Raw genomic sequence first — 13,568 nt, forward strand, 5'->3', positions numbered from 1 at the left:
AAAAACTGGTGGTCTGTGTGTCTGTGTGTGAGTGTGTTAGTGAGTTTGTGGGTACAGAAATGAGGCAGATGACTTAGAGGTTTGTGTCTGTAATGCTAAAGCAGGAAATGAGTTCAGTGTAAAGCCAAACAACCTTCTAGTAAACTAGGCAACCATGCTGGATACCCTTTTGCAAGACTGTGCAAGAGCTGTGTGTGTGTGTGTGTGTGTGTGTGTGTGTGTGTGTGTGTGTGTGTGTGTGTGTGTGTAGGGGAAGTTTTGTAAGGGTTTTGTGTTTATACTGGATGGCAGAGTGTGCTATGTGTATGAATATGACTTGCAGGAACTCAGACAATTCCAGTAATGCCTTTTTGTGTGTTTGGGTTGTTTTTATGTTTTTGCCTGTGTATGTGCACATCTTGGTTAGACCACAGAGTGGGCTCCATTCATGTGTCTAAATATGAATTCATGTATCTGCACAACACAGGAGGAGGACAAAGGCATAAAGCAAGGACCTGTCACAGAACATGCTTCCCTGTCCACTTTCTGTGGCTGAGATAAAGTATAATTTCTGCCATGTTGACTGCACAGTAAGTGGCTTGTCTGGAGCCTAAACTGTCTGCCTCTGGAAGTGGATAAATTTAAGTCCCCCGTCATAGTGAGGTAAAAGTATTGCACCAGGCTTTCTTAGGTTGTCAAGGTCCCTTTTGTGGCAACAATAATGCTGTTGTGGTTTTCGGAGGATTAGGGGGAATTTCATGAGCCAGAAATACCATTTAGCAAATCCAGAAAGGTGCTGGAAAGTATTCTGAATGCTTATGTGAAGTATTTAGCTTGACAGTTAGAAGCTGGAATAAGAGGCTGTCGCATCTGGGCCAACCAAACTACAACTGCTTGCATTCATGGAATTCATGCATTAATAGCTTCAATATTGCAGTTTGGATTAACAAAACACTTCAGTAAGTGACATTATTTGACAACTCCATAAGAGTTTTTTTTTGGAGAAAGACAAGCAGACTGGAACAGAGAAAAGGTTGGATACATATAAAAAGGGATAAATGTAACTCAGTGTGGTCTGGTACAAGTCTGACGGCCTGTGTTTAGGGCAGGCCAGGAAGACAGATTGAAGGAAAAGATGAGAATGACTGGAAGGAATGTTAATTTGATAGTCTGGACTTTGGTTAAGGGTATACGTGTCTGGTACTGCCAAAAAGTTAGGCAGGGTTAACAAGCATTTGGAATGCACAGAATATATTTGAAATAAAAGACCGTAACAGTGAGGTGACGGTCTTAAGCATGTAGATTAAGAACTGCTCATTTGAGAATGTGAGCATCTGTACAAGTATGTTGGGATCTTGTTCTGGGGCAACCAGTGATTATCTCATGCCATCATCAATCAGCAGCATGTTTCTTCCTCTTTTTTTCTGACAAGAAAGTCATTTTGCTTTAAATAGAACTATTGGCACTGATTTGGTCACAGGAGCCAGATGTCTGCAGCAAAAAATATTTGTGATATGTTATAAGGAGTTGCCATAAATCTCATAGCAATGAATGGCTGGCATATATGCTGTAGCAGGTTGCAGGCTAGGACACAGCTCACATGCTGCATGCCTACTGTAGCAGCAGGCATGCTATCTATTGCTGCAACCAGCAGAGGCACAGGAAAGACGAGTGTCAAGTCTGAAACCTAGGCTGTCTGGAGACATTTGGTTTGATTCACACATTTGTTTATGTGCGATAAGTTCAGTGCAGAATGTGTGAACAAAGGTTAACCTGGCATACCTAACTGAATCACACTTCAATAACAATCCTGACAGGTCACCTTATGGCAAAAGATGTACAAAAACAGAACACTGACCTGTTTTCAGTCAATGCGAAAGAAACACCTAAATTCATACTTACAATAATACAAATAGCTACTTACAGCCCGTGTCTTTGAGTCTGTTAATGGCATTGGACAGGAGGCGTACACAGCCCAGGAAACCCGCGCCCTGCTTTTTGTGGATCTTCTTGTGGTTCCATACACTGATGGTTATGGAGTCGGACTTTCCAATGTATCTGATGGGGTGAGAGAAAGAAAGTGAAAAAAAGACAGCTCAATAAAATAGAAACGATGAGTAATAACAAAGCTTTTAAGTCTTGACACTGTACTTGGAAAAAAAAGTTCCAAGACGTGTGCTTAGAGGCTCAACCCTTAAGAAGAGTGATATGAAATTGAATGAACTCACAAGTTAAAATAACCCTGCGCTCCAGAGATTTCCTAAAAATTATTACAGTTACTAAAAACTAAGCCAAAAAGAAGAAACACAAAACCATAACCTTCCATTTACATGTACTTCTCTCTGAACCTGTCACAGAGTTTTAGATGTACACTTTGTAATGAGGCTGATTACTGCATCACATTTAAAAGTAACTTCTGTCCCTGTGTGTGTGCGTGTGCGTGTGTAGAATCAGCACCGCTGAGGCCAGTCTAGTCGTGGTTTAAGGAACAGAGGAAGTCCCCGCGATGTGCTTCACCGCTGTCTGAGGCTTAGACAGCTCTTACAGTAAACACAATATTCAAATGCACAATCTCACATTCACTAACACACACGTAATTACAGTCTAGCAGCTGTTTTGCTATTATGCTGCATCGCAGTGGCATGGAGGGGATTTTCCTGCTCAACACATCAAAACATATAGGTTTGGTATAAAAGCCAAAACAAGGATGTTGGTAAAATGATAAGATATTCTTATGACCAGAATCCAGTAGCACATTGGCACACCGTTTGCTTCCCAGTAAATATTAACGTGTGGTTCACTGCGCATGTTTGTTAAAATCTCACTCTAATACTTTAACACCATTTGATGGCAAATTTTTTGAACGAATAGACCATTTTCTTTGCCACAAAGCATCAATTAAGCTCCAGTTTTTTAACATAAAGAAGAGTTAATTATACAGCATATTTGCCAGGGTGTTGATATTGACACAAAATGATTAGGATCATTAAATTTTCGGTTCTTTAGTTCCTGCTTTTTGTGTGCTGGGGTAAAAAGAAACCATACTTTTTTTATGTTTTCTTTCTACACAGTGTGGTTTACATTAAACAGGTCTCTTGATGCGGAGGTATGCTGTGCAAAGCACCACCTCAAGGCAACAGATTTAGAAGAGAGAAAAAAAAAGCTAAATTGCTGACAAGACTATGAAAGAGTGTCGCAAGATAAGAGAAGTTGAAAAAGTCATTTCCTGACTCACAAAAACATACTGACATAACACTTCAAACAATCTCGAATTTAGCAACAGTGAGGCACTGTCTGATGGTAGTCTGTCTGATGAAAGTTGAGTAAACTTTGCAGGACGGTTTATGACTTGAAATGCTGATAATGACACATCTCTAAAGTGTGAATTAACCAAGGCTTCCTGTTTTCAATAGATGATTCCTGGGACAGATGGGATGTGAAAACAAGTGCAGGCCCCTAAAGTTCTCACTGAAAATCCTTGAATTTTTTCCAAAATCTATCTTCATCAATTATTTCTTATTGCTCAAAAGAAAATTGTCTTTATGTTGCTATGCTAACTTCTTTCCCGTAACTCTTCATCTCTTTCATGAATTCAAAACAAATGATGATGATAACATGGAAAAAATACAGAAACTTAAAATGTAAAGAGCATAGAGGATCAATAAGGATTCAGCCCTTGTTTTTGTCACAAATTTTTATTAACAATTTATAAAATCAATAAAATTCTTAACTTGTTGGAGATGACTGACTCGGCATTGTGATCGTCCAATCACAGACGATCTTCAGCTGAACTTTAACACACAGTGTGAAAATGTTGTGTTTTGAACAGTTTTTTTTTTTTCTGTTCTCATCTGTACGAAAAGCACTTTGGCTCAATGTACTGATCACTACAGATAAAAATGAGATACAAACTTTATTGTCAAAACCCAAGTTTAAAGGGTAATTCTACAAAAAAGAAAAGTATTTAAGGAGAAACACTGTTAAATATGCACAGTTTATCACTGTGTTAGGAAACCCTCCCAGAAACCTTTATTTTTGCTCGAATTCTTTGGTTTATTTACGCACTGAGCACTGTGTATCTGACATCATTCTCAATAAGTCACACAGATGCTAGCACGCGCATAACACATGAAGTTAATCTAGTGGTCTGAGGCGCCTTCGTCATGTTTTTATGAAAAAATAAAAAAGGTTACTGGCCTAAATTTGGGACAATACTCTGTGTGTGTCTCTCTCATCCACATACACATTTATGGAAAGAAAAATACAAGGATATTAGCCACAGCAGCAGCAAAATTAGCACTTTTTTATTAAACTATAGGCAGGTAAATTTGATGTAGAGGTAATGCCTGTGTCAAGCGATCTATATTGAGGAGAGTTGGGTTGACAACTACTACCAATATATTATTGATCTGGATGTCAACAAATGCCAGAAGGAATCAACGCTAATGCCATCTATGTGTTCAACACTTTACACATCCTAATTGAACAAGATTTGATTTGTTCCCAGTGATAAAGACGGCTGAATTACATAAGGCTGTACAACACAACATGTACAGAATTTAACGTCTCTTGGGGAAAGGCAGAGGGAGCAGCAAGCAAACCCAATACTCCCAACTAAAGTAATGTGAAGACTTGTACTGAAAAGCCTGGAAATAAGAGGCCAAGCATGAAAAGACAACCTGCCAAAACAAGACCTGCATACTGCAGAGTTCATAAACTTTCAACACTTACTAGATTTTTTTTTTTTGTGTCCTCAAATATCTTCTGTGCAGGACACCAAGGTGAATTATAGTGTGTAAATTGTAGTCTAAAATAGCAAGTAATTATTTTAGTGTATTTACAATAACAAGGCCCCTGTCAGGACCAGTGTCATGCTGAAAAAGACTCCACCTCCTAAAGCTAGAGGCTGAGGTTGGGGGTGTGGTGAGCTGGCGATCTGCCAAGCCCACACTCCCATTTGCTTTCTGTGGCATGTTAGCCATTTCCTGAACCAGAGGAAGAGGCCAGGGGTCACGGGTGGGGAATACACCCTCTCTGAGACGGTGGGGAAACAGAGAGGGGAGGAGAATTATGTAAACGGAGGGAACCTGAGGTCATTGTTGACAGAGCAAAAATATTCGAATTGTCCATCTGTAGAGAAATGAGAAACCCTCACACATGCATGTTCACCGAAAGTGTATTTACTTTAACATTTGCATTAATTTAAGGCTGTGTGCACGATTAATATTTCTATTATTATAAATTACTGTTATTCATTACATAAAAAGTAACTCGCACACTTCGATGCTGTTGAAAAGAAGCAAACATAGAGACAACTGTCAGAATCGAAGTAGCTGTGACGGCAAAAAACGAGGATGAACTAAACCAATTGCTAGACAGTGAGCCAACATACCAATTGTGATACATATTTTCACCCTGTAACTTGACACTGTCTTTCTTTTGGACTTCATGTGTGCATCTATTTCTTCATGACTCATTCTTCAGGCCCCTTATTTCCTCTCATTTTCTTCAGTTACCACAGTTTCATCTCTTCATCTCTCACCAGTGCATAGGCATAATCAAAAGTGGGGTTTACTGTGATCAGTTCTTGAAATGGCCTGTCAACACAATCCTCGGTAGAGATTAACATTCAGAGTGCACAGCCCCAGTGAAATCAATATCTGAGACCACAGAAAAGATGATGAACACATTATTTTATACTTGATCTGAAACCGTAACAAACAGAAGGTGTTTTTAAACATTGGGGACAGAAAGAAAACGAAAGGAGCCCGCCCTTGTTGAAGGAGCAGGTTTCAAGATTTAAGTTGCATAGTGTTACAAAGGCTGATGATATGTGGCTAATCCTAAAAGAGATTAAAATAAAGTAGAGCTTTAAATGTGTGCGATCCACATTTAGTTGAGACAAAGCTAGCTTTCCAAAAAAAGTCTTCAGATTCACACAGAAGACCTTTCTGGAGTTATTTCCACAAATGCTCCGGAAGTAGACATAACCTGTTACTTTAGAGCACCATATCAATACAAGTTGGCTCCCTCCACATAAAATGTAATGAAAATACCTTTTGTGAGGCCTGTGGTATGGAACGCCTGAAATGTTACGCTACAGGTTTTGTTTTTATGTAATTGATCAGGTTGGTTTGTTTTTTTAACAGGGGAAAGATACAAATCAATCTACCTTCCTTCCACACAAAGACATGTGAGTGAGCAAAATCAGTACACTACATTCCTTCCTTCTATGTTTCTTTTGACCATTTTGAATTTGATTGATAGTAAACGCACACTTTTACAGCATTTGTTTCTTAATTAGCCACAAAGAGTAAGCAGCAATCTGGCACACGGCTTCTCCTGTTGACTTACAGATCATAATGTTGATTCCATTTTGGGTCCAGCGTATTTCTCACAGTATCTGTAGAGTGGCATTGTCCTGAACCATCCACCACCACTTTGGCAAAGGGATCTGGCAACCCTGTAAAAGTGGACAAACATTTTGTTTAACCTTTGTACAAACCCTGTGGGTACACCAATCATGGAGGCACTAGAGGTGACACAGTTTTTAACCCTTATTTTTGTCACTCCTTTGAGACTGCAGTGACAAGTTTATCTGGTTGTCCTCATTTACAGACAGTCAGGTTGGCAGCTACACCACTACTTTGTGAGAGTTCCTCTTAAAATTACATGTTGATTTTCTCTGCATTCCCCCCCCCCCCCCCCCCTGCTTTTTAACTGTAATAATAATCTGCTGTAGTCCATAAACATTACATTTTTCCCCATATGATGATAATATCCCTGCAGTGTCTGACTAAAACTAAACTCAGGTTCATGTGAAGGTCATGAAACCAGCAGAGACAGGAGGATGGATACATGTGTTGCTGTGTAAGCTTGTGGGTAAATATATGGACACTATAAAGAAAGTTATTAGTCTAATCAAGCGTCTTGTTTTGTACGTTTTGGTTAGCTTCCTATTTCATGCTATAACTGATAATACACCTATTAAACAGGTATTTGATAAGATAAAATACTAACTTTAACGCTCTTTATCTTATGTTTAAGATGAAGGATTTTTTAAAAAGTAAGAAAGTACAATTAAAATCTTCTCACGGGCTACTGTATTTTGTGAAACATTTACACAACACATGGAACATATGAAGCAATATGCAGAAAAACTTTACGACAAGTCTGTTCACAGTATCTCACTCATTTGGAAATCTGGTAAGAGATTCTTCATGGTGTATTTATCTTAGGGTCCCTGTCTAGGTCTGTGCATGCATGTGTATGTTTTTTTAAACTGCCGAGGTATGAAACTCTGAGCGCAGACACTTTACACAAGATAAACCTGTTTAGTCACTCAGTGGTGTCTTAGAATTTCCTTTGTTGTGGTTGTGCATTTGTGTATATACATAAGAGCATTTTTTTTTTTTTTAAGACAAAAATGAAGTACAAGCTGCTTTTGGCAGTTCAGTGCTTTCAGAGAAACCATAATTTCCAACTGAAGTAAAAACAGTGCATTTCTTGGCTGTATACTTTGGCAGCGTTTCTGCAGTGCAGTGTACTGCAAGCCCAGTGGCAGGCTGAGTCTGAGTCAACGCCAGGCCTGGCCAAAGCACTGGGCAATTTATTTTTAAATATATTTTTAAGTTGTTTTTCCCCTTTTTTTAATAAACATAAGCTGAGCTGTTAGAGCTAATGTAAGGTATGTTTTAATCCTACTTTTACATTGCAAATTTTTAACTATAACAGCTGGAAACCAAAAAGGTTTTAAAACAATTTTTTTGTAGTCGTTTACTTGATGATTTTGGATTTAAATTCAATAATTAAGGTATGTAAACCTTTGAGGGTAGTTAACCAATGAGTTTACGTTTTAATTAAAACAAACAAACAAACAAGCTAAGTATAAACTTCGTCCTTGCATGCTCTTAAACTAAACTGTAAATGTAACCACTAAATCTAGTACTATTATTATTTACAGTATTTCATGGGTTTGACTAAAATAGCGATATCCATCCTGTCCAATTAAAGTCTTTTAGTTTGGTTTTTATGTGCCAGTGAGCCACATTCCTATTACCAGAATTTGGGTTAGCATTGGGTCCTAGTGTGTACCAGGGCTCCTGTTGTGTTTAATAGACAGATGGCTCCTAAGGGACTTCTTTTACAGTTTTCCCAGTTTTACTTCAAAATGCTGCAAGCCACCACTGCTGACAAAGCATTCTAATGTACAAGAGAGGAAACAGGACAGGAATAGCATCTTATAAATAAAAATAGTTTTTACTTACGAAAGAAGTCTTTCTTTGCCAGGTTCTTTGCACACAGAACTGGGAAAAAAAAAAAGAAACAGATATTGTTTTCTTTTACTTTTTTTTTTTTGCCAACAAACGCAAAAAAAACAAAACAAAAAACAAAGTGATTCAGATATATTTGCCACAATAATTTTGAAACAGCATTCCAACAATATTCGGTATCATTTAAAAAATTCTTTCCTTATTTTTTTATATTTAGCCATATTTAAAGAAATAATGGCCACAAATATGTTTCATATATGTCAAAAAGCTATTATAAAAAACACAATATACATAATGTATAAATGCTTGACATCTTAAATAATAACTTTCTCTCTCTAATTTTAGTAGATTTTCATTAATTATTTTTTAAGTTTCTAAGGCTGAATAGGTACTACTCTCTTTTGGCCTACATCTTGGTTTGTCCATTTTCACAGTCCCTCACAGGCTGAGACACTTGTTAAGAGTTTCTCACTGTAAAATATTGAACAGACAAGCTCTTTTTCTTGTAGCAAGCAAGTCTATGGGGGTTTGCAACACGAACTGCATACACTAGCTTTCAAAAGAAACAAGAGGGATACTAAAAGTATGTCCATGCTTGGCTATGGTTATACCCTTTAAGATGTTTTTTTAATTCTTAATTTTCCTACTCCTAAATATTTTGTACTACATGCTATAGAATATAAGTGAAATTAAGCTCTGTCTGGAACTGGCTGGACAATCTTATGATGCTTACAGAGTAAGACAAAATAGGCCAAGCATAGAAGGAAAAGAGGGGGGAAAAAGAAGGAAAAAAAACGAGCGGTGGCAGAGAAAACTTGCACAATGAATGTTTAGAAAAAAACAACAGTGAAAAGGTGAAAGATGCAAAAGGAAGTTAATAAGCACCCTTCACTGCCAGCAGACAGACCAAGATCCCTATCACAAAAAGGCACTAAAGAAACACACACTATTCAGTCTCTCTGCTTTTAGCCATCCATGTATTTTAATATTCACTGCTTTCTATTCATGGTCCTGGGCAAGCCCTGCCAATACATTACTAATACAGGTACAGGTAACTTCTCTCTTTCCAAATAGCTTCACTGAGTTTTAGTCTTTGAGCAAGAAAGCAAACACCACAGTTAATCTAGAACAACTTAAACAGGAGGTAGTGCAAATCTGCTGAGCCCAAGGCAGCTCAATGAGCTGTAAAGGTATAACATCTGCTTACAAACACAAGTCTCATCTTTTGCTGCATATAAGCTTTCCTTGTCTCGAAATAAAAAGAAGAAACCCAAAAAACAGAATTGATTGTAAGCCATGCCCCCTTTCTGTTTTCTTAGCCTCAACTGAGAACTTTAATTTCTGATGAGTCCAAAAGGTAAGTTTCCAGTAGAGGAGCTGTTGTGTAATGCTTAACCGGCACCTACTTGCAGCAGAAAACAGGATGATAGCTATACTATACACAGCGTAGGTTAAAAGCTGCCATTGATCAGACGTTTCAAGCTTCAAAGTTGTATTGTCATATGCACAATAAAGAAACATGTTTCCCCGTGCAAAGAAATTCTCTTTGCCCTCCACAACAAATGCCAAACAAAAACACACACATATAAAAGCTATAGTATAAACAATAACTAAGACATACAAAAACTATTCTGGAAACTCCATATTAGAAATATAGTACAGACTATGAAAAAAAATATATAACTATACAAATGCAGCAATAGACTATATACCTAGGCACTATGGATAAAGGCATTATAAAGCAATTATAAAGCAATACTACCAACTCAGACTGCCTACTGCATACATCATTTACTATTTGATTCAGTACAGCAAATAAACAGTTTCTTATGCATTTGTCAAACTAGAAGTTTTCAAACGCATTAAGACAAGCCAAAACAGTGGGCATCTATTGTGTACATGGATTATATAACAGATTGCGTGTGTGTGTGAGAAACTGCCACTAATGAGCACTACTTCCGATAAAGATATGAGGCCGACTTGAGAAACAAACCTAGCATTACAGCCATTGCATGTGGAGACTTTGACAGTGACCAAAATGACACAGTCAATCAAATCAGAATCACAGCACAAGAACAGACAATCTCAACACAAACCAAACTGCGTTGACTGGATGAACACTAACCATCCACTTGTCAGGGGAAAATACACAGCCAAAGCCAACAGGTGCAGGCCAAATCAGAAGCAGCCAAAATAACCTCGCATGGGACAAAATGGACACGGTTATGTTGGCCAACAAGTGAAAAACAAGAGGTCTGAAATCTTGGCAGGACATATGTGAATAGATGCTACAACTGAAAGACTAAATACTGCAACAACAAAAAACAAAAACCCTCCAGAATGATCAGGATAGGCATGAAACCCATGCTTCAGGGTATTTGTAGAACTCTATAATGCAGATGTATTTCAAGGTGCTAGCAGTACAAACTTGGTCAGAAAGCTCATTTGCTCTTCTGCTTTGAAATTCTTGCCTGCTAAATATAATCAACATAGTCAATCCAAAATGAGTAACTGAGTAAAAGCTTTGATCATTCTGTCCACAAAAACAAACAAAAAAAAAAAAAGTCTTTAGTTTGTTCCTGATTATAGGGCACAATTTGCTGTGGTTATTCACAACAACTGAAGCTTTTAATAATAAATATTTAAAAGTAAAGTCATAGGCATCACCTCTATCCCATTTATTTGCTCTTATGTAGGCTTTATCAATTGTATCTCTATATCTCTATCTCTATCCATCTATAGATATATATCTATATATCTAGATCTATATCTCTATCTATAGATATCTATAGATATATAGTTGTTATATTCTATATAACACATATTCTGAAGTGAATTCATAAGTGAATTTCAAATATATCATTACGCAAACTGGAGACAGGTTGTCATTTAGAGGTCAGGAGCCAGGCTGGTAACCTCAACAAAATCTGGAGTGTAGACCTGACAGCAGTGTGCGCTCACCAGTGCTGAGGAGGCAGCACAGATTAGTAGCTAGCAGGTTAAATTGGGTGCACTTGGCTCTTAAGTTACCAAACTGTGTTAGTGAAAATTAAGGGATTAATCTGCACACTGCTCCACTGTCTCAGCCATAATTACGACAGGGCGAAAATCCTCTTTCTTGTTATCAATGGCCTCTCACTAACTGTGCTGCCAGGCACATCAGAATAAAGCTACTGATAGTGCTTAATATGTTCAAGGGGGTGTAACTTGCACAACAAATCAATAATCAGTGAAATAAGACAAACACAAGATCTAAGAGGGATAGAAATAATTACTGCAGGTAACTATGTTACTGGTGATTTTCTAAATTTGTGCTGTAAGATCATGGGAGGGAACAAGACAATATTAAAAGTGACATTTCATGAAACAAATAGTTCTGGACTGTAACCCATATGGACATGTGAGTTTGTACTAAGTGCTTTTTAGAGAAAAGATCTTCATTATTGATGAGCTAATGAACTTCTCACCCTTCAAATCAGGGAGAAAGCATCCTCCTCCAATTAGCTTCTTAAGGAGAACTGAGATCCAAAAAATACATAACTGGTACCAGAATACCAGAATACATAAAATAAAATTGTGACTTAACTGGCACCAAACATGACTTTAGGTACATTTTGTATTCATCATAATGCTCTTAGAAAACATGAATTTGGCACAATCTTAATATGGACTAAATACAATATAACAAAAATTAATTTTCAATAACGCTGTCTCACATAAATGGGACTTTGTACAACTAAAAGAAAAGATTTAAAAAAAAAAAAAAAAAAAAAAAAAACACACACACACACACACACACACACACACACACACACACACACACACACACACCAAAGAAGCTCCTATTTGAGCTTTTATTACTACTACCCCAGATCAGATTTCTATATCAATTTACAGCCTTCCCATAAGGATTTAGAAAATATGCCGAAATATTTTTATAACCTTATCTACACATATGCACACTCTTCCACTGTGAACTACAATCACCAATGAGTCAAATCTCACACTGTGCCCTCTAGGGATCCGACAGTGTTAAATAGCTGCCACGTGAGCAGGCAAGCCATGGCTGGCAGGAGACCAGACTCATTCAGATCCTAACACAGAAAGCTAGGTCAACTAGGAAACAGTAAACCACCAAGAAGCCCTGGGGTGAGGCTGTCCTTTGTGTTGTCTATGGGTCATCATCCCAAACATAAAACCTAATTTTAAAAGCAAGGGGAAAGATAATAAGTCTGACTGAATACTTGCGCAGTCACAAATGACAACCACTAACTCATTTTCTCTCTATTGTTTAATGAAAGAATTTCAGAATTCCTGGTATTTTAGATGTATGATTTTCAGCACATCTCCTGTTTTAATAATTCTGTTTAGCTGCTGATGTTATACCAAGATTTTTCACAATTCACTTAACCTTAAATACAGGTTACAGTTGTAGACATTCTTGGTAGGTAATCTTAAGACTGGAAATACTAACAGTACATGCTAAAACAATAAATAATAATCCCTATAGCTATTTTGATTGCTCTCTTTTCCTAGTCTTGCAATAACATGAAGTTTTGATGATTAACTTACATCAAAAATCAGTTCAGTTAAAAACCTCAAGAGATTTGCATCTATTTTCACACTTCTCACTGCAGTGTTTGAATAATCAACTTTAAACATGGATAGCCAATATTCCACAGTATTTTTGTTAAAAATCATAGTCACATGCTGTGCTTGAAAAAATACTTTTAATAATACAGATTCTTGGGGAAAAGATAAATAAATAAATAGCTTCCTCCTAACATAGTCCTCTGACCACCCAATATTGCTCTCATCTTAAACAAAGCTGTGGTAGCAGTTAAAAGTTCAAAATGGGGTCAACTCTACTCCATTGTTTATTCAAAATGATTTAAAGGAGCAGCTGCTGTTTTGGGATAATTTGCAAGTGGATCACCACATTACACAGGCTAAAATAAGCCAGTGAAACAGCTACCCCAAACCAAACTTACCCATCTAAGCAATTAACATAGAAGGATAATGTTTTTACCACTGTCTGGTAGATAAGGGATGTGGAGACACACAGTGCCCTTTCACTAATCCAGACAATATGTCTGTACATTTCAGAGGTCAACGGTACCACTTCCCCAGGGGAAATGGAAGTATACCATTTAAAGCCCATGAAAACCTTCCAAACCTACATTTGAATGTGTTAAAACGAGGACACAGGCTATAAACAACTAACAATTAAATGGCTTTTAATTAGAGCAGGGCGATGTGACCAAAAATATTCATCACGATATACATTTGAAAATTGGCGATAACGATATAACTGAC

At 37.4% G+C, this 13,568-nt stretch overlaps 1 protein-coding gene across 2 annotated transcripts in view; it reads right to left on the reverse strand.

Moving 5' to 3' along the window:
- LOC146572889 (E3 ubiquitin-protein ligase SMURF2-like) overlaps positions 1-13,568 on the reverse strand; it is a 61,414-nt gene that overhangs the window by 26,562 nt on the left and 21,284 nt on the right. For both annotated transcript variants that reach the window (XM_085277333.1, XM_085277332.1), the window contains exons 2-4: positions 8,247-8,285; positions 6,334-6,442; positions 1,904-2,037 (exon numbers count right to left, since the gene is read on the reverse strand). In XM_085277333.1, the coding sequence (XP_085133459.1) occupies positions 1,904-2,037; positions 6,334-6,442; positions 8,247-8,285 (282 nt within the window). The remainder of the gene's footprint in view (positions 1-1,903; positions 2,038-6,333; positions 6,443-8,246; positions 8,286-13,568) is intronic.

This window comes from Mchenga conophoros, linkage group LG6, assembly GCF_057382185.1.
Source record: "Mchenga conophoros isolate Kocher_MC1m ecotype Shallow Benthic linkage group LG6, M_conophoros_male_GT1.1, whole genome shotgun sequence".
Classification (NCBI taxonomy): domain Eukaryota; kingdom Metazoa; phylum Chordata; class Actinopteri; order Cichliformes; family Cichlidae; genus Mchenga; species Mchenga conophoros.